The sequence below is a fragment of the Natrix helvetica genome (genome assembly GCF_964273705.1).
Source record: "Natrix helvetica genome assembly, chromosome: 5".
NCBI classification, from domain to species: domain Eukaryota; kingdom Metazoa; phylum Chordata; class Lepidosauria; order Squamata; family Natricidae; genus Natrix; species Natrix helvetica.
This window is the reverse complement of record NC_138551.1, coordinates 149,646,742-149,670,465: the sequence shown is the minus strand read 5'-3', so window position 1 is coordinate 149,670,465 and position 23,724 is coordinate 149,646,742. Positions and strand designations below refer to the sequence as shown.

At 46.5% G+C, this 23,724-nt stretch overlaps 2 protein-coding genes across 2 annotated transcripts in view; one reads left to right on the top strand and one right to left on the bottom strand.

The window, feature by feature from the left end:
• The window catches only part of VWA1 (von Willebrand factor A domain containing 1), a 33,415-nt gene that overhangs the window by 7,558 nt on the left and 2,133 nt on the right, over positions 1 to 23,724 (bottom strand). Inside the window, exon 2 of the mRNA XM_081954964.1 lies at positions 8,241 to 8,804. Within this exon, the coding sequence (XP_081811090.1) occupies positions 8,241 to 8,804 (564 nt within the window). The remainder of the gene's footprint in view (positions 1 to 8,240; positions 8,805 to 23,724) is intronic.
• Positions 74 to 23,724, top strand: part of ANKRD65 (ankyrin repeat domain 65) — a 131,506-nt gene continuing 107,855 nt past the window's right edge. Inside the window, exon 1 of the mRNA XM_081955018.1 lies at positions 74 to 332. The gene's annotated coding sequence lies outside the window, so the exon portion shown is untranslated. The remainder of the gene's footprint in view (positions 333 to 23,724) is intronic.

Genomic DNA, 23,724 nt, shown 5'->3' with positions numbered 1-23,724 from the left:
AGAGAAAGTATGTCCCTTGCGTGCAACCCAACAGAGCTAACTCCAGTTTGGGAACTTGCTGTGAAAAAAAAGGAACAAATTGGGAAGGGCCGGAGTGTAATCTGCATTATATGAAATATAGAAAGATGCGTTTAGAAAGCCCATGTGTATCTCTGATCTCGCCAGCAGATGGCAGCAAAGACAGCGGCTGCAAGGATGGGAAGAGTTCCAAACTTCCCCCTTAGCCAAAAAATGTAAACTTTAAACAAAATGCTAGAGTCTTACCATCATCTACCGGATTGAAATGTCTCCAAGTCCCAAATTAGATCTCCAAGGAAATACTTGTTAAGTGTGTAAGTCCCGTATTATGTATGTAGATTTATATAAGGCATGTCATCTGTATAATCTTTCGTCCTATTTCTGGTTTGTAGTTTGACTTGGTCTGAGTTTTAGACTTCCTTATAAGCCCCTGAGAGCAGATCCATATCCCCACAGGGAATTCAGCCATACAGTGGGGTTTTTTAAAAACAGCCACCAGATTCTTTAAACCTTGTTTAACCTCTTAGCCTTGTTTAAAGTACCAGATTTGCAAGCAGCCCAACTTTGAGGTTGCTACAGAAGCATTGTTTTTATTTAACAAGCTACTTTCAGAAAGATCCATGGCACTCACTTGCAAGGAAGGAAGGAAGGAAAGGAAGGAATGTCCATCCAGGTTCAGCTCCAAGTGGGAAAAAAGACACTGGAAACATGGAGACTGCTTGGAAAGATGGTTTAATGGTGGACAGGATCACATGGCTTGAGCCCCTGAACAGAAAAGGGGGATCACATGCTTCCAGATGTTGGGTGAAGAAGAAAAAAGGGGGAAAGGGGCTTGCTGAGTTTTTTCTACTCTCTGTTCGGCCCCACCTCTCTGTTTCCTCTTCCTGCGTAAGAAATGTATTCAGATTGGTTGTCAGACTCCCAGAGGTGGGGATGGGGGTGTCTTAGCTAACTTTGCAGGTTGTGTGTCTTTTGAGTCCCAAATTCAGTTGAGTTCCCAGATGCCATGTGGTGAGTTTCTGTAGAAGGCCAATCCTACCTTTGGTATGTAGAGTAGACCAGCCCAGGCTTTAGTGGCCCATTGACAAAGGTGGGGGCTATTAAGAGTGAGTCTGTTTCCTGCCTAAAAACACGTTTCTCCATTTCTTATCCAGGGAAAATATAATAGTCTGCCTTTTCAATATTTCCCAAGATATTTCATTTTTCTAGGAGGAGGGGTGGGTTTTAACTTCCTACAGAAGGAAAGAAGGAAAACCAATAATATCTTGTGGCGTTTGAAGGAGCTTATTATCGGTTTACTATCACACATGCTTTTCTGGATTGCTATTTATTTATTTATTTGTCAACATGTACACGGTAACAGGTATTAGTATAGACATGGACATTTTCACATGAGTTTGGTAGAAATGGATGGATATAAATAACCTGACCATGAACACATAAAATGAGTACATATCAATGGGGACAGTAGGACAGGGACGGTAGGTACCGTGCTGCGCTTATGCACGCCCTCCTTACGGACCTCTTAAGAAACGTGTGAGGTCCACGGTGGACAGTTTAAGGTTAAAGATATGGCATTGACCACTCTATTGCTGAAGTCGCATTTTCTGCAATCGAGTTTGGAGCGGTTTACTTTGAGTTTGTATCTATTGTTTGCCCCGTGTATTATTGTGGTTGAAGCTGAAGTAGACGTTGACAAGTAGGACGTTATAGCAGATAATTATTATAATTATTATAGCAGATAACTCTGCCGTGATTCTCTGGCCTAACAGAAACGCCACAAAATGAATGGTTTTTTTCATCCACAGAAGAAGGAGGGGGAAAACTTTCCCTCTTGCCAATGAACTGTTGCTTTTGGTTCCCACCAATATCTTTGGCAGCTAACCACAGGCAAGTGAGTGCCAATTAGCCCTGGCCACCAAAGTCCAAACCACATAGCCAGTTTGGGGAGCTGGGAGGCCTCGGTGCCTTGAATGCAAAATTACAGGTTTAGGATGAATTCGAATGACCTGCGTTTGTTTTGGATGAAGCTGTTGCTTCCCATCCTCCTGGCCTTCGCCTGGCCCAGAATATTCTAACCACATCCCGCAGGCCCTGGATTTGTAAGCCTCCCAACCAAAGAAGCAGGATGGGCTTAACATTTACTCAGGTCTGGTTGCTGAAAGCTCTCCAGGTCTGCACCGTTTAAAGCTTCAAAGTGCCAGGTTTGGCTCCCACCTCAGAAACAAACTGCGGTGGGTCACAGCGCCAACGCCTGTAGCCCAATTCGGTGTGCTGGAGGAAGTCGAGTAGGAGATGGATGCTATCAAAGGCAATACAGGTAGTCCTCAACATACAACAGTTCATTTAGTGACTGCTCAAGGCTACAACAGCACTGGAAAAAACGTGATCAAAATTCTTGGATGCTTGGCAACTGGTTCATATTTACAACGGTGCTCTTACCTAAGCTGCCCAAGAACCCCAAGCAAACTCCTTGTCCCGACAAAAACCCCTTTTATTAATTGACTATGGATTCTGCTCATTCAGCTCCAGCAAAGTCTTTCGAGGGAGGATTTACAGTCACAGACTTTATCTGGCTTGGAGAGCTGCCAGGCCGATCTCTGCAAAACTTGGCAAGGAGCCTCGGAGAGTCACCAACCAATTGAGCGAACTAATGGTCTCTTGCAAACTCCACTCCCCTTTCGCTCCTCTTTTATTCCCTCTGGGAGGGACCTGTGGCCTTACTCCCAAGTCGACCCCTGTTCTTTAGCTGTTCCCTTCGTCTGGCAACTCTGTGCATGCGCACACTGGGAACAGGCTCCAGCTGTTCTTCTGCCTCACTGGTGTCTGACTCTGAAGGCAGCTGATAACTGTCAGACGGTCCTGGTCCCCTCTCTGCATCTGACACAGAGCCCTCGTCAGAGCCTTCCCCAGACTCCAGGACTGGCCCATCTCCCTCCCAAACCTCCTCACTGTCCGAATCTGCTGCAAGCTCTACAGGCCGCTGGCAGATAGTTGCAGTGTCCCAGGGAGTCACGTGATCCCCTTTTGTGACCTTCTGACAAGCAAAGTCAGCTGGGAAGCCAGATTCACTTAACAACCGTGTTACTCACTTAAATAACTGCCAAGGATTCCCCTAACAACTGTGGCAAGAAAGGTCGTAAAACGGGGGGGGGGGGGGAGAGGGAATAATCGCTTCACAACTGCCTCGCTCAAGCAACAGAAATTTTGTGCTCCATAAGTGGAGGACTTCCTAAACTCAACAACATCTGGAAGAGCTTAATGTTTCTTCACTCTGTAATAATGGGGAGAAATAGACTCCTTTTCTTTTCTCAACGTGGTTCTTGAGAAAGAATAGCAAGATACATATCTGTGAAATGCTTTGGCGATGCCAAACACATCAACAACATTCCCATTAAACTTTAGCCTAAATGCGCAAAGCATCTGTTTGGAGACAAACTACACGCGGCTCAAAAGAGGAGCAGAGAAATAAAGTACAGCTGAAGAGATGTACTTCCAAAAAAAAAAAAGTCATCTCAGAATTACAGAGAAGAAAATAAAAATATCAAGCTGGAAGGAACTGCAAGAGGAAAAAGCCCGAATCTTTTAAAGAATTTGGATGGAGCCTTGCCAAGTGTTTTTTTTTTTTTAACCGAGAGGAAAAAAGAATAGAAAGGGAACGACGGTTGAAGAAGGTGGAGCAGAAAGAAGCTGCAAAACAAAACAAAAAAGTACTTAGGAAGGCAGCCTTTCTCTCTTTGGAAGCTGGCATGGTCAGGCCGATGCGGAAAACGAATGGCTGCGAACACGTTCAGCTGCAGGCCAGAAGGGTGAGATCACCCAGGGGAGTCACCGTGGCATAGAAAAGAGAACAGAACCCCCCCCCCCAAAAAAAAGAAACCACAAGCTAGTAAGGGAGGGAGGAGAACAGGGGAAACCCTGGGGAAAGGTACCAGAATAATAAAAAATGAATACTCTGAAGAAAAGATGCTACAACCTTAAAAACGGGAAAAAAGAAAAAGAAGTTAGGAGGAAGGGGGAGAAGAAGAAAAATGATTAAAAGTGGAATGTGTGAGCGCCCAAGAGAAAATGGATAAAAAGAGGAAGAAGAGGGGGGGGGGAGTTGTATTAGTAGATTAAAGGGAATAGTAGTATGATTGGTAATGTTATAAAAACGAATTAAGAAATAAAGAAATTATAGTGTATTGTTAATTGTAAAAAAAAACATTGAAAGAAATGCTCTCTGTGTCAAAACGTAACCAGGGGTGGGTTTCGAATTTTTTTACTACCGGTTCGGTGGGCGTGGCTAGATGGGGGGGGGTATGTGACTGAGTGGGAGTGGCCAACTTGACGTCACTCATGCACACTCAGTCACATGACCTCCTCACCAAACCATGCCCACCAAAACGGTGGTGAAAAGTTTTGACGGGGGGCCTCCAGCCTCGCCGGGGCTAAGGGAGTGCCTACAAACTACCCAGTAAGAAAAAAACGTTTTTGTCCTCTTTGGCCCCCCCAGGAACATTTTGCGGGCTTCAGCAGGGCTGGGGGAAGGGAAAAAGACCCCTGTTTTTCACCCATTTTTTTGCAAAAACCGGGGCATTTTCCCCTTCCCCCAGCCCTGCTGAAGCCTACAGAGTGCTTCTGGAGCTGGGGGAAAGCAAAAACACCTCCCTTTTTGTGAAAAACGGCCATCTCTGGGACTTCTCTGGGACTGGCATGCACGCACCATTATTAAAAAAAAAAGGGGGGGGGGAAATTGCATTTTTTAAATGAAGATTTATTCTGCACAGGTGCAGAACAGAAAATAAAGATGCGATGCCCAGGATAGAAACGGTACGGTCATTTGTCCGGCCGAGTTACTACCTATTCGGTCGAACCGGTAGGAACCCACCTCTGAACGTAACTAGAGGATATATATATTGCTTATACTAGTAAAATGGACCAATAGAGAAATATGAAATGATAATTTGGTGCACTTTTTCAAGGGGCCATTGAAGATAACCTTTACGTATTAAGGAAAAAACGAGTATAAAAAAATGGGGGAAAAAGTAATTTGGCTGAAAGCGAAATCCAAGCTACGACGTAAAATGGATTGTGTAAATGAGAGGATGTGAAAGGAAAGATCCGGTCCTCGCTTTATTTCTACAATGTATAAAGTTGTATTAAAAACTAAAAAAAAACTTTGAAAAAAAAAGAGTACAGAAAGAGGGGGGGGGCAATACCAACTCTTGGAGAGGTTTCGGGGACCCCCGTCTGCAGCTTCGGAGGACTTTCGGGGGTCTCCTTTTGCAGAGCCCCGTGCTTAAATCGGTCTCTTGATCTGACAGGACTAGATTAAAAAGGAGAGAAGATAAAACAACGTGGCAGGAAGTGAGGCCAGCTTTCTCCTTTGATTCCTTCCCCTGACCTAGCTTTTCTTCCTGCTTGAAGGTGTGCCAGTAGATCTAAACAGCGATTCGAAGATGGAAAGGCTGTATAGCCTCAGGAATATAAAGCACCCCCGTTACATTGGGATATTTTAAATAGAATACAGAAACTTCTGGAGGCAAGCAGTTCCACTGGTTAATTGTTCTAACTGTCAGGAAATTTCTCCTCAGTTCTAAGTTGCTTCTCTCCTTGATTAGTTTCCACCCATTGCTTCTTGTTCTACCCTCAGGTGCCTTGGAGAATAGTTTGACTCCCTCTTCTTTGGGGCAACCCCTGAGATATTGGAAGACTGCTCTCATGTCACCCCTAGTCCTTCTCTTCATTAGACTGGTCTTACCCAGATTTAATAGGAAGTACCTGCTAGTTGACTTAGAATGTCAAAACTACCTCTGGTACTCCCTAAAGTGCTTTTTCAGGAGGCAACCTGGTTTTCTTGTGTGTGTGTGTGTTGTTGTTGTTGTTGTTTTGAAGACATTTTGCTTCTTATCCAAGCTGAAGAAGCTTCTTGGATGAGAAGAGAAACATCAAAGAAAAAAACAAGAAAATCCAGTTGCCTCCTGAAAAAGTACTTTTGGGACAACCATGACCTGGATGACAGAGAATCTCTACATACCTCTGGTACTGTTGTACCTCACTCTCTGTCTGTCTGTCTGTCTCTCCGTCTCTCTCTCTGTCTCTCTCTCTCTGTCTCTCAGTATCTCTGTCTCTCTTTGTGTGCGTTTCTCTCTCTGTGTCTCTGTCTCTGTCTCTGTGTGTGTGTCTCTGTGTCTCTCAGTATCTCTGTCTCTGTGTGTGTGTCTCTCTCTGTGTGTCTCTCTGTTTCTGTCTCTTTGTGTGTGTATCTCTGCCTCTGTGTCTCTGTCTGACTCTGTCTCTCTCTGTGTCTCTCAGTATCTCTGTCTCTCTTCGTGTGTGTCTCTGTCTCTGTTTGTGTCTCTGTGTGTGTGTGCATGTGTGTGTGTCTCTGTCACTCTGTCTCCCTCTCTCTGCCTGTCTCTGCCACTCACTCTGTGTGTGTGTCTCTCTCTGTGTCTTTGTTTCTCTCTGTGTGTCACTCTGTGTCTCTCTGTCTCCCTCTCTGTTTCTGTCTCTCACTCTGTGTGTCTCTGTCTCTGTGTCTCTTTCTATTTGTCTGTTTCTCTCTCTGTGTGTGTCTATCTCTTTCTCGCCCTTCCTCTGTCTCTCTCTCTCTCTCCACCCATCCACCCATCCATCCATCAGATTTTCTAACCTCCCCTCTCCCTCTGAGCGCTGCTTACGGCCCCTAAGCCTTGGTGTGATCAGCCTACCCAACGAGATCCCGCATTCCAGAGGGGATGGGCAGGCGGTTGGGTCTCTTCAGTTCCTCCAACGGCTGCCAGCGCTCCATTGGCAGATGTGAGGCATTCAAGAGAAAGACAGGCCCATCTGAGAAACAATGCCCTTCTGTGCTGCTACAAAGGGCGCCTTTGACAAAGATCTCATACGATGTGATATTACAGGGCCATTTTTGGGCCTCTTCCCGAGCTGCCAAGTTCTCCAGCCCTGGAGCCCAGATTCCAGCCTTCCATCGCTTTGTGCCCTTCAAAATGTACATATGGGAACTGGCTGGAGTTGGGAAAAACCACAGCCTTGGGACAGAAAAGGAGAGTGCTTGGCTGTCTTGGATCCAGGTTTGAGGAGAATCCGGGAGGAATCTCCTCGAGGGCCTGTTCCCTGATGCGATGAGAACTATAGTTTTATTTTTTTAAGATAGCCACATCAACTACATAGTGAAAGGGCCTGTTTGTCTTCTAAACTGGGCTCTGAATATGAGACAATGACCAACGCAACATTGGCATTTGCGCTGGCCACGAGGCAGCCGGAAGCTTTTGAGGCTGTGGAACAGCCAAGTGAAAGTCGAGTTTGATGAAAAGAAGGACCAGGGGAGACGTGATAGCAGTCTTCCAATATCTCAGGGGCTGCCCCAAAGAAGAGGCAGTTGAGCTATTCTCCAGAGCCCCTGAGGGCAGGACAAGAAGCAATGGGTGGAAACTAATTAAGGAGAGAAGCAATGTAGAACTAAGGAATTTCCTGACAGTGAGGACAATTAACCTGTGGAAAGGCTTGCCTTCAGAGGTTGTGTAGGAGCTTCATCACTGGAATAGACTGGACAGCCATTGGTCCAGCATGGTATACAGTGTGGCTGATAAAACCAATAATAACATTCTGTAACGGTAAGGGTTCCCCTTGCAGATATGTGCTAGTCGTTCCCGAATCTAGGGGGCGGTGCTCATCCCCATTTCAAAGCAAAAGAGCTAGCGCTGTCCGGAGACGTCTCCGTGGTCATGTAGCCAGCATGACTCAACGCCGAAGGCGCATGGAACACTGTTCCCTTCCCACCAAAAGTGGTCCCTATTTTTTCTCCTTGCATTTTTTACATGTTTTTGAACAGCTAGGTTGAGAGAAGCTGGGACAAGTCACGGGGGCTCACTCCGTTATGCTGCGCTAGGGATTCAAACTGCCAAACCACCGACCTTTCTGATCGACAAGCTCAGCGTCTTAGCCACTGAGCCACCACGTCCCTAACGGCCACATTCTGTACTCCCATTTAAACTTCCCTTGGTCAGGGGGAGAGAATGTCGTACTGCAGGCTACGTCTGCTGACTGCCGGCTGCCAGCAGTTCGATTCTCATTGGCTCCAGGTCGACTCAGCCTTCCATCCTCCCGAGGTGGGTAAAATGAGAACCTGGACTGTTGAGGGCAAGAGGCTGACTCTGGAAACCGCTTAGAGAAGGCTGTGAAGCACTGTGAAGCGGTATATAAGTCTAAGGGCTATTGCTATTCCACCCCAATACCTGCGATGGAATCTTGCAGCTCCTTGGTGATGAGGCCCAGGTCATCCACATCGACAAAATGCAGGTGCTTCTCCGGCGGTTGGCTGGCAGCAGCCGAGAGCTCCAAGTAGTTGCCCCTCCCCGTGCTGACGATGAAGACGGTGACCCCCATGTCTTTCAGAAGCTGCATGGGCTGGGCCGCGTCGTCCTTGGAGAAGCCATCCGTCACCCACACCAGCACTTTGGGGACGTTGGGACGGGCCCCCGCTTCGGCCGTGAAGAGCTTCTCCTTGGCGAAGGAAATGGTTTGGCCGGTATTGGTGTCCCCCATCCTCTGCTGGATGTTGCGGATGGCATGCTGGACGGCCCCGGTGGAGGAATGCTGGTCAAAGGGGAACTCCAGGATGGGCGTGGTACTGATGTGGACGATGCCGGTCTGGACATCGCGAGGTCCGAAGGCAAACGGGAGAAGCAGCTCAGCAATGAACTCCTTGATCCGGGAGAATTCGTAGGAGGAGACGCTGCCGGAGCTGTCCAACAGGAAGAGGAGATCCCCCTCCAAATCAGGAAGGGTGTGTTGAAGACCTGGGAAACAGGTGGGAAAGAACCAGGAATGTCACTTCATCAGGATGAAGGGAACCTTCTCTTAGAGGAAGGACACCTTAATAGATTCAAGGTAAAGGTAAAGGTTCCCCCCGGACATCTGTGCTAGTCGTTCCCGACTCTAGGCGGTGGTGCTCATCTCTGTTTCAAAACCCAAGAGCCAACGCTGTCCGAAGACGTCTCTGGGGTCATGTGGCCGGCATGACTCAACTCCCGAAGGCGCACGGAACGCCGTTCCCTTCCCACCAAAGGTGGTTCCTAGTTTTCTACTTGCATTTTTTTACGTGCTTTCGAACTGCTAGGTTGGCAGAAGCTGGGACAAGTCACGGGAGCTCACTTCGTTATGCGGTGCTAGGGATTCGAACTGCCAAAGTGCCAAAATTTCTGATTGACAAGCTCAGCGTCTTAGCCGCTGAGCCACCATCTTCTTATAATAGGTTCAAGACATAAGTCCAAATCAGGTGGAACCCTAAAATCAATCAATTCCTAAAGTCCACTCAGATAAAACCAAACTGGACATTTTACTACTGGGCGAAGGTCACTCAATAAACTGAGTTTGCTTTCGGAGTCTTCATGGCTATTTTTGCCACGCTCTGAGATTTTATTTCATTTTTTTATTTTTGTTTTAACTTAAACAATCTTAGATGTGTCTTTGGAGATATCTATGGAAATTCTCAAAAGGGAAGCGGTGACTCAGTGGCTAAGACACTGAGCTTGTCGATTCGGCAGTTCGAATCCCTAACACCACGTAATGGAGTGAGCTCCCGTGACTTGTCCCAGCTTCTGCCAACCTAGCAGTTTGAAAGCACGTTAAAAAATGCAAGTAGAAAAAAAATAGGGACCACCTTTGGTGGGAAGGGAACTACATTCCTTCTGGCTTTGGGAGTTGAGTCATGCTGGGCACATGACCACGGAGATGTCTTCGGACAGCGCTGGCTCTTGGGCTTTGAAACAGAGATGAGCACCACCCCCTAGAGTCAGGAACGACAATCACATATGTGCAAGGGGAACCTTTCCCTTTCCCTTTTTATGGAGATTCTCAGTCCTCTAGGTCATGGTTGTCCCAAAGGTGCTTTTTGAAGAGGCAACTGGACTTTCTGGTTTTTCTTTGAAGACGTTTCGCTTCCCCTTCAAGAAGCTTCTTGAGCTGAGAGCCGAAGAAGCTTCTTGGATGAGAAGCGAAACGTCTTCAAAGCAAAAAAAAACAAAAAAAACCAGAAAGTCCAGTCGCCTCTTGGAAAAAAGCACCTTTGGCTTTCTTTGGAGACTTCCCCATCCACCTCCTGCATTTCTCTTGTTTTCCGTTCCTCCCTTGGTCCTCTTTCCTTTCCCTGCCGTCTCTTTTTCGGTTCTAAACTCCACTTCTGGTTCCGATTACGGCGCGAGCTACTGTGGGAGCAGCTCCGGATGCTGAAACAAAACAAGCCAACTAATCGGTTTGCTTCTGCAAATGCAGACACAGATCTCTGGCAGCGGAAAAAGAGCAAAACGCATCCAAGATGAGACGAGATGTCCCGTTTCGCCTGCTGAGCATTGGCTCCCTTATTCTCTGGCCTCCCAAAATGCTAAACTGGGTTTTGGAGATCAGAGAACTCCCTCCCCTCCCCCCTGGTTTGTACTCTGAATTGGGGCCAGGGAGGCATCAATACTTCAGATCCATGCAGGGCTTACAAATTGCTACCACCAACAGAATGGAAACTTTCCCAGTAGCACATGATGGAAATCAGATGTTCCCCTGCTAGAGCAGTCTGTTCCCTGCTTGGGGGAAATATACCCCCCTCCTCTCAACCATGCTGCCCGGGCCAAGTTCTGCCAGTTATATTCATTTCCCCCCAGTTACGGCACACCCTTGGACATGGGTAAGGCATTAAGGTGGCTCTGCCACTGTCCTGACTGAGGCTTCCCGAGAGCATGAAGCAAACTCCTGGTCCCCACAAAAACCCCTTTTTATTAATTGACTGTGAATTCTGCTCATTCACCTCCAGCAAAGTCTTTCAAGGGAGGATTTACAGTCACAGACCTTATCTGGCTTGGAGAGCTGCCAGGCTTGATATCTGCAAAACTTGGCAAGGAGTTTCGGAGAGTCAGGAACCAATTAAGGGAACTAATTATCTCCTGCAAACTCTACTCCCCTTTCGCTCCTCTTTTATTTCCTCTGGGAGGGGCCATTCATCGTCCACCTGTGGCCTTACTCCCAAGGTGACCCCTGTTCTTTAGCTGTTCCTTCGTCTGGCCGCTCTGCCCATGAGCACACTGGGAACAGGCTCCAGCTGTTCTTCTGCCCCACTGATGTCTGACTCTGAAGGCAGCTGATAGCTGGCATGCGGCCCTGGCCCCCTCTCTGCCTCCGACACAGAGCCCTCCTCAGAGCCTTCCCCAGACTCCAGGACTGGCCCATCTTCCTCCCCAACCTCCTCACTGTCCGAATCTACTGGCTGCTAGTGGGCCACAACACCTTGCAGGGAAGTCAGAGAAGGCCGGGAGATAAGACCATGACACATCAGAGAACAGACCGATTCTCTCTTTTTTTTGTACAAGGAAGGAAAAGCGCAGGAATGACCAATTTCAATATTTGGCAACACACTTCCCCCTCTGTTTTTGCACACCGCCGGAGGCAATAAATGTGCTGGGTAGGGCTCCGAAGATCATCTGTCAGGAAATGCCAGGCTGAATGTGGTTCTTGGATCCCTTCTGGAATTGGGTGCAAGGCGGTTAATGGGAGGGAGAGAGAACCGAGCACGCGGCCTCCCCACTCCAGCGGCCCCAGCTGAACTGAGCACCCATCCCCTTTATTCTGAGTCTGAGCAGTCGCATAAAACGAAGTTGACGACGACGCTTTGCAGAACGAGAGGGCAGGACAGGAGGACTTCTGATTGGACAGTGTGTGGGACGTCTGGCAGGACTCAGGGGTGGAGCTTCAAGAGGGAAACTCAGATCATCCCATCTTTTCTGGCTCTTTCTGAGTGTCAGGCCCACCTCCTCAATCCGCTGCCCTCCAAGTATCTGGGATGGATGAAAAGCAACGGATGGAAACTAACCAAGGAGAGAAGCAGCTTAGAATTAGGGAGAAATTTCCCGACAGTGAGAACAATTAACCAGTGGAACAACTTGCCTCCAGAAGTTGTGAATGCTCCAACACTGAAAGTTGTTAAGAAGATATTGGATAACTCTGTCTGAAGTGGTGTAAGTTTTCCTGCCTAAGCTGGGGGTTAGACTAGAAGGCCTCCAAGGCCCCTTCCAATTCTGTTATTCTATTCTATTCCTCCAGCCACAATTTAGAGTAGGGGTCCTCAAACTTTTTAAACAGGGCCCTTCGGACTGTTGGGGGGGCGTGGACCAGTTAAGGGGGCGTGGCTAGGTGGTCATGTGACTGGGTGGGCAGATCTTCAAGGTGCCTTCCAACTCTGTTATCCTATTTTATTCTACTCTATACTATTCTAAAAGAGGTTAGACAGCCGTTTGTCCAGAATGCTATAAAGGCTCCTTCTCGGGCAGAGGGTTGGACTAGAACAGAGGTCACCAACCTTTCGGACCTCAGGGACTATTAAATTCATAATTTTAAATCCTGTGGATCACTAATATGATCTGCCTAATGATTGACTGGGTGGGCAGGGCAAGGCGGTCATGTGAGTGGGTGGGCGTGGCCAACTCAATGTCAGTCACATCGATGGGCAACTCGACGGCTTCTACTCGCCCCTCCCCTCCCAGCCCCTCCTCTCCTGCCCTCCCAGGCTCCTCAGGGCCCCAAAAGAAAGCAGTTGCTGGAGCTAAGCAGCCCCCAGGAGAAAAGAGTTGGCAAAACAGCTCAGTTCAAATTGGATCTGACCGAGAAGGAGGCTCAGCAGAAACACCTCACTGAGGACTAGGAGCATAGGCTTTCCAAGCAGAGGGAAGACCTGCGGGAGGGCAAGGCCAGGTGCCGGCACCTGGAGGCTCAGCCGGCTGAGATGGTCAGCCAGTTCCAGGCCCTGATTCAGTCCCACTGGAACGAGGCCCTCCGGGTCTTTGCTACCAGCAGCCCTTCCCTCCAGCCTTCGCCCAAAGCCCCCCACCAAGAGACTGAATCAGACCCCAAGTCGGAATTTCTTCCCCCCTCCGACCTGCACAAAAAGACCCCAAAGGGGGAGACTCTCTGCAGCAACACAAGCCTTCATTGCACGTGTCCGTCTCAGGGGCCGTAGCTTGAAGAACCCTGATTTAATGCAATGTAGAAAATGCAAATAATTTTTCTGCAAACCACCAAAATTTTCTTGCTAGATTGTATCAAACCAGTTCCAAGTTTATGAACTTGAACCCATGTTTTGCGTTTTTTAGAAATCTTCCGTTCCCATCTCTTTTGCCGTTTGCAACATGTCTTTGAGCTCTTAAGCCTGTCGGGACATCCATCTTTTCTTTCGATTTTACTCAAATCATTTCTGGAGCTCTTCCAAGTTAAAATCTCTGATTAAACACAACAAGAATTTATATTCCTGTCCCGCTAATTGTCCAGTTATGACCAAGGTGACTATGCCTACAGGAAGAAGGCTGAGTCACAATCAAGCATACCTGGAAAAAAAGGTGCGGCTGAGCTTCTTGCAGAAAAAAGTTGGAGGTAATTATAAAAAAAACCTTGTTGCTTAAACTGGGAATCAGCTTTCCTGCATAGGTAAAAGTAAAGGTTCCCCTCGCACAAGTGTGCTAGTCGTTCCCGACTCTAAGGGGCGGTGCTCATCTCCCTTTCAAAGCCGAAGAGCAAGCGCTGTCCGAAGACGTCTCCGTGGTCATGTGGCCGGCATGACTCAACGCCAAAGGTGAACGCTGTTCCCTTCCCACCAAAGGTGGTTCCTATTTTTCTACTTGCATTTTTACGTGCTTTCGAACTGCTAGGTTGGCAGAAGCTGGGACAAGTCACGGGAGCTCACTCCGTTACACGGCGCTAGGGATTCAAACCGCCGAACAGCCGACCTTTCTGATCGACAAACTCAGCGTCTTAGCCAGTGAGCCAACACAAGGAGAGATGCGTAATTCTCCCTCTCCCTGTTGTATCTCCACAGCAAGAACCCCTGTGAAGGTGGGCAGAGAAATGGAGACTAGGCCAAAGTTGTCTAAGGTTCCTGACCCAGGATCTAACCACTACGCCATCCTGTATAGCATGCACTGGACTCTGTCCCCAGCAGATATACTGGTAGTCCTTGACTTATGACCACAATGGAGCCCAACATTTCTGTTGCTAAGGGAGACGATCGTTGAGCAGGTTTTGCTCCGTTTTATTTCTTGCCACAGTTGTTAAGTCAAATCACCGCAGTTTCTTAAGTTAGCAGCACCGTTTGTTAAGTTAGCGAATCAAACTTCCCCATTCGACGTCGCTTGTCAGAAGGTTTGCAAATGGGACACCACATCCATCCCGTGACCCCGGGACACCGCAACCGTCATAAATACATGCCAGTCGCCAAGCCTCTGAATTATAATCAGGTGACTATCAGGATGCTACCAATGGTCATGCATGTGAAAAACCACATTTTTCAGGGCTGTCGTAACTTTGAACAGCCGTTATCCAAATAGTTGTAATTCGAGGACGATCTGTAACTTTTCTGGGGTGCCAGAAATGTCCTACACTTGAAAACCCCCATCTGCATTTTCCCTGGAATTTACACCAAAGATGGAGACTTTTTGCCGCCAGAAATAAACAGAAGATGCTTCGTCTACGGAGTTGCATCAAAGGAAAGCACTAAACTATGTCATCATCTTCATTTAACGACCCCCATAATCCCTTGTGGGGTGGAGTCTGGGCAACTGAATGGAGCTAGCAGAGTGTTTTCATGGCCCGAGGCCCTTCCTGTCACCAGTGCGGAGTTTTGTTCAGCAGATAAATTCTCAGTGTGCCCAGAGAGAGAAAGATCTGCTTCTACCTAGGATCGAACTCACAGCCCCAGGATTGTGAGGCGAGAGCTCTACCTCTTAGGCCAATGCACCACTCCAAAGCACTAAACTATCTATTGTTTAATAATTAATCGTCCTTCTGGCCATGTGCTCAATCATGGACAACGAGGAAGGAATGCCAACCACAACCGGATGCAAAATAAACCTTACTCTATTACATCTGTCAATGATTCCCAGCATCAGTTCAAATATCCACAGTGTTTTGATTTGAGTTTCCTTAGTAGTGAGCTCAGCCTAAAACAGGGCTTTCTAACCTTGGCAACTTTAAGCCTGGCGGACTTCAACTCAAGGTTGCAGACCCCTGGCTTAAAGTCCATGTAATATTGGCTTCCATTCTTCCTTCGGTCCGATTGCCCTAGTTTTATTTTCTTTCACAAAGGAGCCGGTTTGCCAGTCTTCCTTAGCTTCCTCCATGAAGGTCCTAATAAGGAATAGCTCTCCAATTCTATTTCTTTTTTTTTTTTGTTTGGCATTTTCTTATCCCCCGGAGTCCTCCAGCCCTTACTGCTTCCGAAGCGAGGGTGGCCGACAGCCTCCCTTCTCCGTGTCTTCCTTTCCCACAAAGTCAATTCCATTTTCCCCCCCCCCCCCGAGCGAAGTAACCAACCAGCTAATTCTCTCATCACGCCTGCCTGCCTCGATTCCTCAGCTAGCCAAGGCCCGCCTGGGCGAGGGCCAGGCCTGGGTCATTCCCGTGGAGGGGCTGCTGCCCACATGTGCCCTGCCTCTTGAGTTCTAGCCACTCCTGCATGTTGATCAGAAGGTGGCACGGTTAGGGAAGAGAAGCACAGGTTTCTCTAGACCTTCTCATGCTCTTCCTCCCTCCCCCCAGCAGATCCCATGGTTTGGGGGGAAAACAGAAGAGCTGAGGCTTAATTGAAAGTTCAGATAGAAACGTAGAACCTCCGTGTCCAGGAGGACTATACCACTAAATAGTATAGCACAGAAGGCAAATTGGAAGAACTTTGCATACTGTTTATGTTTCCTGGGGATTTCCAACTTCCTGTTGTTGAAACAGGATGCTAGGTGGGGTGATGTCACCTGATTAAGAATGTTTTAATAATTTCCAGGAAAACTTACTTACTTACTTACTTTCTCCCTCCCTCCCTCTTTCTTTCTTCCTTTCCTTGCTTCCTTCCTTCTTTCTTTTTCCTTCTTTCTTTCCTTCCTTCTTTCTTTTTCCTTCCTTCCTTCCTTCCTGGTCATGATTTTATAGCCATTAGTGGGAAGTTGGTGAAAATGGAAAGCTGCTTTAAAGAAGAACATAGAATGTAGATTAACAGAGTTGGAAAGGATCTTGGAGGTCTTCTAATCCAACCCGTTGCTTATGCAGGAAACTCTATATTCCATTTCAGACAATTTTTTTTAAAAAAAACTTCCAGTGTTGGAGCATTCACAACTTCCTGGAGGCAAGACTTAGAGGAGATGAGGCAATAGACATCTTGCTACTATCTTTGCCTTCTGCTCTGGTAGCTGAAGATCCCAAGGTCTGCATCCCATTCTATTATCTAGAATTAGTCACATTTAAATATTAGTCATATTTACAACCTATTTGCCTAAAAATCAAGGAAGACTGAAAAAGAAAAGGGCAGCTTTTGTTTGGAAACCAAAGTTGAGTCCAGAAGAGACGAGGGATGTTTCATCCCCCATTGGGCTCAGTTAGACATGATGGAGTGTGAGCCAAGATAATTGTGGCTTACAGTCAGAGCAGGAGCATTTACAATGGAAATGTGGCTTGCGTAGGCAAGGACTCGAATCCTTACCTGGGCCAATTGGAAGACGCCTGACCAGAAGTCGTTAAACATTTGCCAAATCAGGAGACGTTTGTGGGAAAGCGGGAATGAAAAACAGATCCCATTCAACTTTGGAGTGGATGGTTTTCCATCATCGTCTCTTGAGTTATACAGTGGCAGGACACGCAATTAAACTGTCACATTCTTGGTAACTTAAAAGAGAATGAGAAGCGAGTTTTCCGTCCCCCAAGGGTGTCTGAAGCCAGTTGGCTTTCAATTTTGGAGTGCAGAAGACAAGGCAAACCCACTGCTTGGCTTCCCTGGCGGTTCTGCTCAAGTTTCCCGAAATCCCATCCTCCTCTTCCTTTCTTTTTTTTTTCTTTTTCCAGATGTGGATCCCTCTGGATTATGTGGCAGCTTCTAGCTGCGTGGGATGTTAGCTTTAGCTGATTCCCAGAACTCTTTATCCTGTGCGATGGAGACAGACTAAACAAATCCCCCAAAATGGAGTATGTAGGAGATTGGCTGGAAATCCAGGTAATCTTCGACTTACGACCACAATTGAGTTGCTAAGTGAGACATTCGTTAATAGCAATAGCACTTAGACTTGTATACCGCTTCTTAGTGCTTTTACAGCCCTCTCTAAGCGGTTTACAGAGTCAGCCCTATTGCCCCCAACAATCTGAGTCCTCATTTTACCCACCTAGGAAGGATGGAAGGCTGAGTCGACCATGAGCCAGTCGGTCAGGATCGAACTGCTGGCAGTGGGCAGAGTTAGCCTGCAATACTGCATTCTAACCACAAGGAAGGAAGGTAGGTCGCTAGCAAAGTAGTTTAAGACTTATAAACCACTTCACAGTGCTTTTGCAGCCCTCTCTAAGTGGTTTACAAAGTCAGCATATTGCTCCCAACAATCCGACCTCAGAATGACGGTAGGCTGAATCAACCTTGAGCCTGGTGTGATTCGAACTGCCAAATTACAGGCAGCAGGCAGTCAGCAGAAGTAGCCTGCAGTACCGCCCTCTAACCACTGCGCCACCATGGCTCATGGTTAAGTGGTTAAGCTTCACCCCATTTTATAACTTCTAGCCACCATGGTTAAGTGAAATCGCTGCGGTCGTTAAGATACTAAGATACTTTTCCAGTGTGCGTTGTAACTTCATACTAAATGAACTGTTGTACGTTGTGGGCTATCTCTATTTACGCATGGTAAATATTCATTCCACAGTGGAACAAAAAGATAATGTGGGGCCTTGGATGGATGGATCTTTTAGATTCCTGTGGGTGTGACTTTAGTTACAAAGCATCACAACTTCTTCCTCCTCCCCATGTGACCTTTCGGAACTGTTCTCTATGGGGTTCCCCCCCTTCCCACCCAGCAAAACAGAACAGAAACGTCCTGCTATGTCAGCAAAACTTTCGCATTTCCATCATGGCGCAAAACAAGTGGGTGGCCAGTGGTGACGCAGTGCGTGTGGGCGCTAGAGACCCAACGGGAGACATCCTGTCCCGCTGCCAGAACTGGGATGCCATGTCACTGTAATCGGCTGGGATTCAAACGACAAAACAACAACAACAACAAAAAAAAAACCCATCCCAACTTATTTATACATCCGTTTGCTGCAGTTTCTCAGAAGTGCCAATTCCCCGCGGGGGTGAAAAATAAAAAGAACCAAAAATAAATTTGGCGTCATGCAGTTTGGAGGAAGATTGACTCCCAGTTTATAAAACAGTGCCTTCTTATACACACCATTACAAAGTACGGCCTTTCAATCTGGATCAGAGGTTCAGTGTTCCGAGATTTCGGATTCACACTGGAGCCTCTCTATTCCTGATTGCTTATTTGTACCCTATGACTGTCATTAAGTCTTGTACCTTATAATTCTTGATGGAATGTATCTTGTCTTTTTATATACACTGAGAGCATCTGCACCAAAGACAAATTGCTTGGCTATCCAATCACACTTGGCCAACAAAGAAGTCTAGTCTAGTCTAGTCTACCAGAATGTGTCTCTTGGGCTGTTCTATGCGTTGTATTTATGTGGTTGTGTATGGCTTTTTAGTTGTTGATTGGGCCTGTCGATGGCTTTTTCTTTTGGGCAAGCTGTCAAGTCAACACAATGGTTGAGTTCACACGACATGCCTAATCCTGATTGCTGAAATAGACGGTTTTATGGATTCATGCAACACAGTGAGCTCTAAACCAACCAAAAAGTTGATCTGAAGTCTTAACTTAGGGAAAGGGAAAGATTACCCTCGCACATATGTGCTAGTCGTTCCTGACTCTAGGGGGCGGGGCTCATCTCTGTTTCAAAGCCGAAGAGCTAGCGCTGTCCGAAGACGTCTCCATCGTCATGTGGCCGGCATGACTCAACACTAAAGGTGCATGGAGCACTCTTCCACATCCCACCAAAAGTGGTTCCTATTTTTCTACTTGCATTCTTTTGACGTGCTTTCGAACTGCTAGGTTGGCAGAAGCTGGGACAAGTTACGGGAGCTCACTCCGTTACGCAAAGCTAGGGATTCAAACCGCTGAACTCCCGACCTTTCCGATCGGCAGTGGACCACTAAATTCATAATTTTAAATCCCGTGGACCACTAATATGATCTGCCTAATGACCAGTTGGGTGGGTGTCGCTAGGTGGTTATGTGACTGTGTGGGCATGGCCAACTCAATGTCACTCACATCGATGGACACCTCGACGGCTTCTACTCGCCCCTCCCCTCCCAACGCCTCCTCGCCTGCCTTCCCGGGCTCCTTAGGGCCCCAACAGAAAGCAGTTGCTGGAGCTAAGCAGCCACCAGGAGAAAGAGTTGGCAAAACAGCTCAGTTCAAATTGGATCTGACCGAGAAGGAGGCTCAGCAGAAGCACCTCACTGAGGACTAGGAGCATAGGCTTTCCAAGCAGAGGGAAGACCTGCGGGAGTGCAAGGCCAGGTGCTGGCGCCTGAAGGCTCAGCCGGCTGAGATGGTCAGCCAGTTCCAGGCCCTGATGCCGTCCCACTGGAACGAGGCCCTCCGGCTCTTCTCCACCAGCGGCTCTTCCCTCCAGCCTTCGCCCAAAGCTCCCCACCAGGAGGCTGAAGCAGACCCCAAGTCGGAATTTCTGCTCCCCTCCGACCCCCACTAAAAGACCCCAAAGGGGGAGACTCTCTGCAGCAACACAAGCCTTCATTGCACGTATCCGTCCCAGGGGCCGTAGTTTGAGGATCCCTGATTTAATGCAATGTAGAAAATGCAAATAATTTTTCTGCAAACCACCAAAATTTTCTTGTTAGATTGTATCAAATCAGTTGCAAGTTTATGAACTTGAACCCATGTTTTGCGTTTTTTAGAAATCTTCAGTTCCCATCTCTTTTGCCGTTTGCAACATGTCTTTGAGCTCTTAAGCCTGTCGGGACATCCATCTTTTCTTTCGATTTTACTCAAATCATTTCTGGAGCTCTTCCAAGTTAAAATCTCTGATTAAACAAAACAAGAATTTATATTCCTGTCCCACTAATTGTCCAGTTATGACCAAGGTGACTATGCCTACAGGAAGAAGGCTGAGTCACAATCAAGCATACCTGGGAAAAAAGGTGCGGCTGAGCTTCTCGCAGAAAAAAGTTGGAGGTAATTATAAAAAAAACCTTGTTGCTTAAACTGGGAATCAGCTTTCCTGCACAGGTAAAAGTAAAGGTTCCCCTCGCACAAGTGTGCTAGTCGTTCCCGACTCTAAGGGGCGGTGCTCATCTCCCTTTCAAAGCCGAAGAGCCAGCGCTGTCCGAAGATGTCTCCGTGGTCATGTGGCCAGCATGACTAAATGCCGATGGCTCACGGAACGCTGTTCCCTTCCCACCAAAGGTGGTTCCTATTTTTCTACTTGCATTTTTACGTGCTTTCGAACTGCTAGGTTGGCAGAAGCTGGGACAAGTAACGGGAGCTCCCTCCGTTACGCGGCGCTCGGGATTCGTACTGCCGAACTGCCAACCTCTCCGATCGACAAGAAGATAACTTTACAGCAACTCTCCCTGTTGTAACTTTACAGCAACAATCCCTGTGAAAGTGGGCAGAGAAATGGAGACTAGCCAAAGGCTCCTGACTCAGGATCTAACCACTACACCATCCTGTCTAGCACGCTTTGGACTCTGTCCCCAACAGATATATATACTGGTAGTCCTTGACCTACGACCACAATGGAGCCCAACATTTCTGTTGCTAGGTGAGGACGGTCGCCAAGTGAATTTTGCTCCATTTTATTTCTTGCCACAGTCGTTAAGTCAAATCACTGCAGTTTTCTAAGTGAGCAGCACAGTTGTTAAAAGCGAATCAAACTTCCCCATTGATGTTGCTTGTCACATCACGTGACCTCGGGACACCACAACCGTCATAAATACATGCCAGTCGCTAATTTTAAGCATCCTTTTATCACAATCCACTGAGCAAACTGGGAGAAGTCCTCTGGAGATAGATAGACATAGATAGATGATGATAGATAGATAGATAGATAGATAGATAGATAGATAGATAGATAGATAGATAGATAGATAGATGATAGATAGATAGATAGATAGATAGATAGATAGATGATAGATAGATGATAGATAGATGATAGATAGATAGATGATAGATAGATAGATAGATAGATAGATAGATAGATAGATAGATAGATGATAGATAGATAGATAGATAGATAGATAGATAGATAGATAGATAGATGATTGATAGATAGATGATAGATAGATAGATAGATAGATAGATAGATAGATGATAGATAGATGATAGATGATAGATAGATGATAGATAGATGATAGATAGATAGATGATAGATAGATAGATAGATGATAGATAGATAGATAGATAGATAGATGATAGATAGATAGATAGATGATAGATGGATAGATGATAGATAGATAGATAGATAGATAGATAGATAGATAGATGATAGATAGATAGATAGATGATAGATAGATAGATAGATAGATAGATAGATAGATAGATAGATGATAGATAGATAGATAGATAGATAGATAGATAGATAGATAGATAGATAGATAGATAGATGATAGATAGATAGATAGATTTCTCTCTCTCTCTCTTCCTTTCCCTCCTCCATCCTCAAGGAAAAATGTAATATGGAGGAAATTGGAAGAAGGAACAGGGAAAGCATGTCAACATTTTCCCCCTTTGCCCGGATGTTACAGTTGGTTGAGACTGTAAAATGTATGCAGTCTGTTCTCTCTTGCTGGTACAGTGAAGGAAAACCCACCCCATTCCTGACAGACACACCTACGACGAAACCGCTCTCTATCTCAGCTAAGTTCTTCCCCAGCTACAGTCAAGATCCCCTCTCTTGTTGGCTCAAGACCCTCCCTGTCTGGGTAAATAGCAAAAGGAACACTTTGACCCTCTCCACCAACCAACCAAGCCGTGGGATAAGCTCTTCACAGGCAGCTGAAGGTGGCTGATGGGTTGCAAAGCTAGAGAGCCAGGAAGGCGGTTGAAAGAATAATGAAGGTTAGGAGAATGGATGCTTCTTTATCTTCACTGGAAACTTTTTTTCCCCTAATTTCTCTCGGGAGCTTTTTGCAAAGAGACCTTCGATCCTGACTGTCATAACATCACCCATCTTCCCCAGCCAACACTGATGGGGAACAAAGTGTAAGAAATATACCAAACTAGAAAGAGTGCAGAGAAGAGCCACAAAGAGGATGAGGGGACTGGAGGCTAAAGCATATGAAGAACGGTTGCAGGAACTGGGTATGTTTAGCTTAAGAGAAAGAAGGACTAGGGGAGACATGATAGCAGCATTCCAATATCTCAGGGGCTGCCCCAAAGAAGAGGGAGTCAAGCTATTCTCCAACGCACCTGAGGGCAGGACAAGAGAACTCTGGAAATCCGTTATCCTGGTGCTCGACTCTCAGCAGAAGATTTTAATATTTATAGCCATGGAGGAAGGCATTTCTGGCTTGCCTGCTCTAGTTGCTTCTTTCTGGTTTATTCCTTTGTAGCGATGTTTCCCAAAACTCCCTTGAAGGATCGTATTTCTCTGCCATCAAGGAAGAGTTTTTATATCTGTGCAGGGATTCTTGCTGTGCTCAATTTAGTGCCAAGGTATTGGCAGTGCTCTGCTCTGGGCAAGTATGATTGAAGGCTTATGCTGTGTGGATGCCACCACCTTCCTCTACTTCAGCTTTTCTGCTCCACTCATCTAGGTGGCATTTCTGAAAAGTTTCTTAATAATAATAATAATAATAATAATAATAATAATAATAATAATAATAATAATAATAATAATAATAATAATAATAATAATAATTTATTAAATTTCTAGACCGCCCCCTCTCCCCGGAGGGAGTCTGAACCAAAGATCCTCTTCTCCTATAAATGCCAGGTGGATGAACCTGAGGATGTTGATGTGCCTTTTCCCCATGCTTATGGGGTAACCAAAAAAGAAGGGCTGGATTCTGTTCTCTACTCCAACACTCAGATTGACACCACGGCACATCTGGATGATGTAGCTTCCATGCCGTGCCATGTGGGCAGCATCAATAGCATTGACAGTGACCGATGGAAAGCCATTAACTCCTAAAGGCAGATGTGGTTGAAATAATAGCCTCCTTTTGCGCCCAACTAATCAAGGAGAGAAGCAACTTAGAACTAAGGAGAACTTTCCTGACAGTGAGAACAATTAATCAGTGGAACAGAAGTTGCCTCCAGAGATTGTGAATGCTCCAACACTGGAAGTTTTTAAGAAGATGTTGGATAGCCATTTGTCTGAAGTGGTGTAGGGTTTCCTGCCTAAGCATGGGGTTGGACTAGAAGACCACCAAGGTCCCTTCCAACTCTGCTATTCTATTCTGTTCTGTTTTACTCTACTCTATTCTTCTCTATATTCTATTCTGTTCTGCTCCGTTCTGTTCCATTCCATTCCATTCCAACAAATGGAAACTAATCAAGGAGAGAAGCAACCCAGAACTGAAGAGAAATTTCCTGACAGTGAGGACAATTAACCAGTGGAACAACTTGCCATTTGTCTGAAGTGGTGTTCTGCCTAAGCAGGGGGCTGGACTATAGTAAGTTCGTTCATTTTGCACCAAAGTTATTTGGAAAATTGGAATTAAGCGTTGACATATAGATTAGGAAGCAGATTTGACCAAAGTTGATCCCTGCTGCAACTGGACCACACCTTTCAGTTTTGGGACAGAGAACTCTCCAGAAAACATCACCTTCAGAGTGACCACTTATTCTACCTTGATTTGGGGAGCCG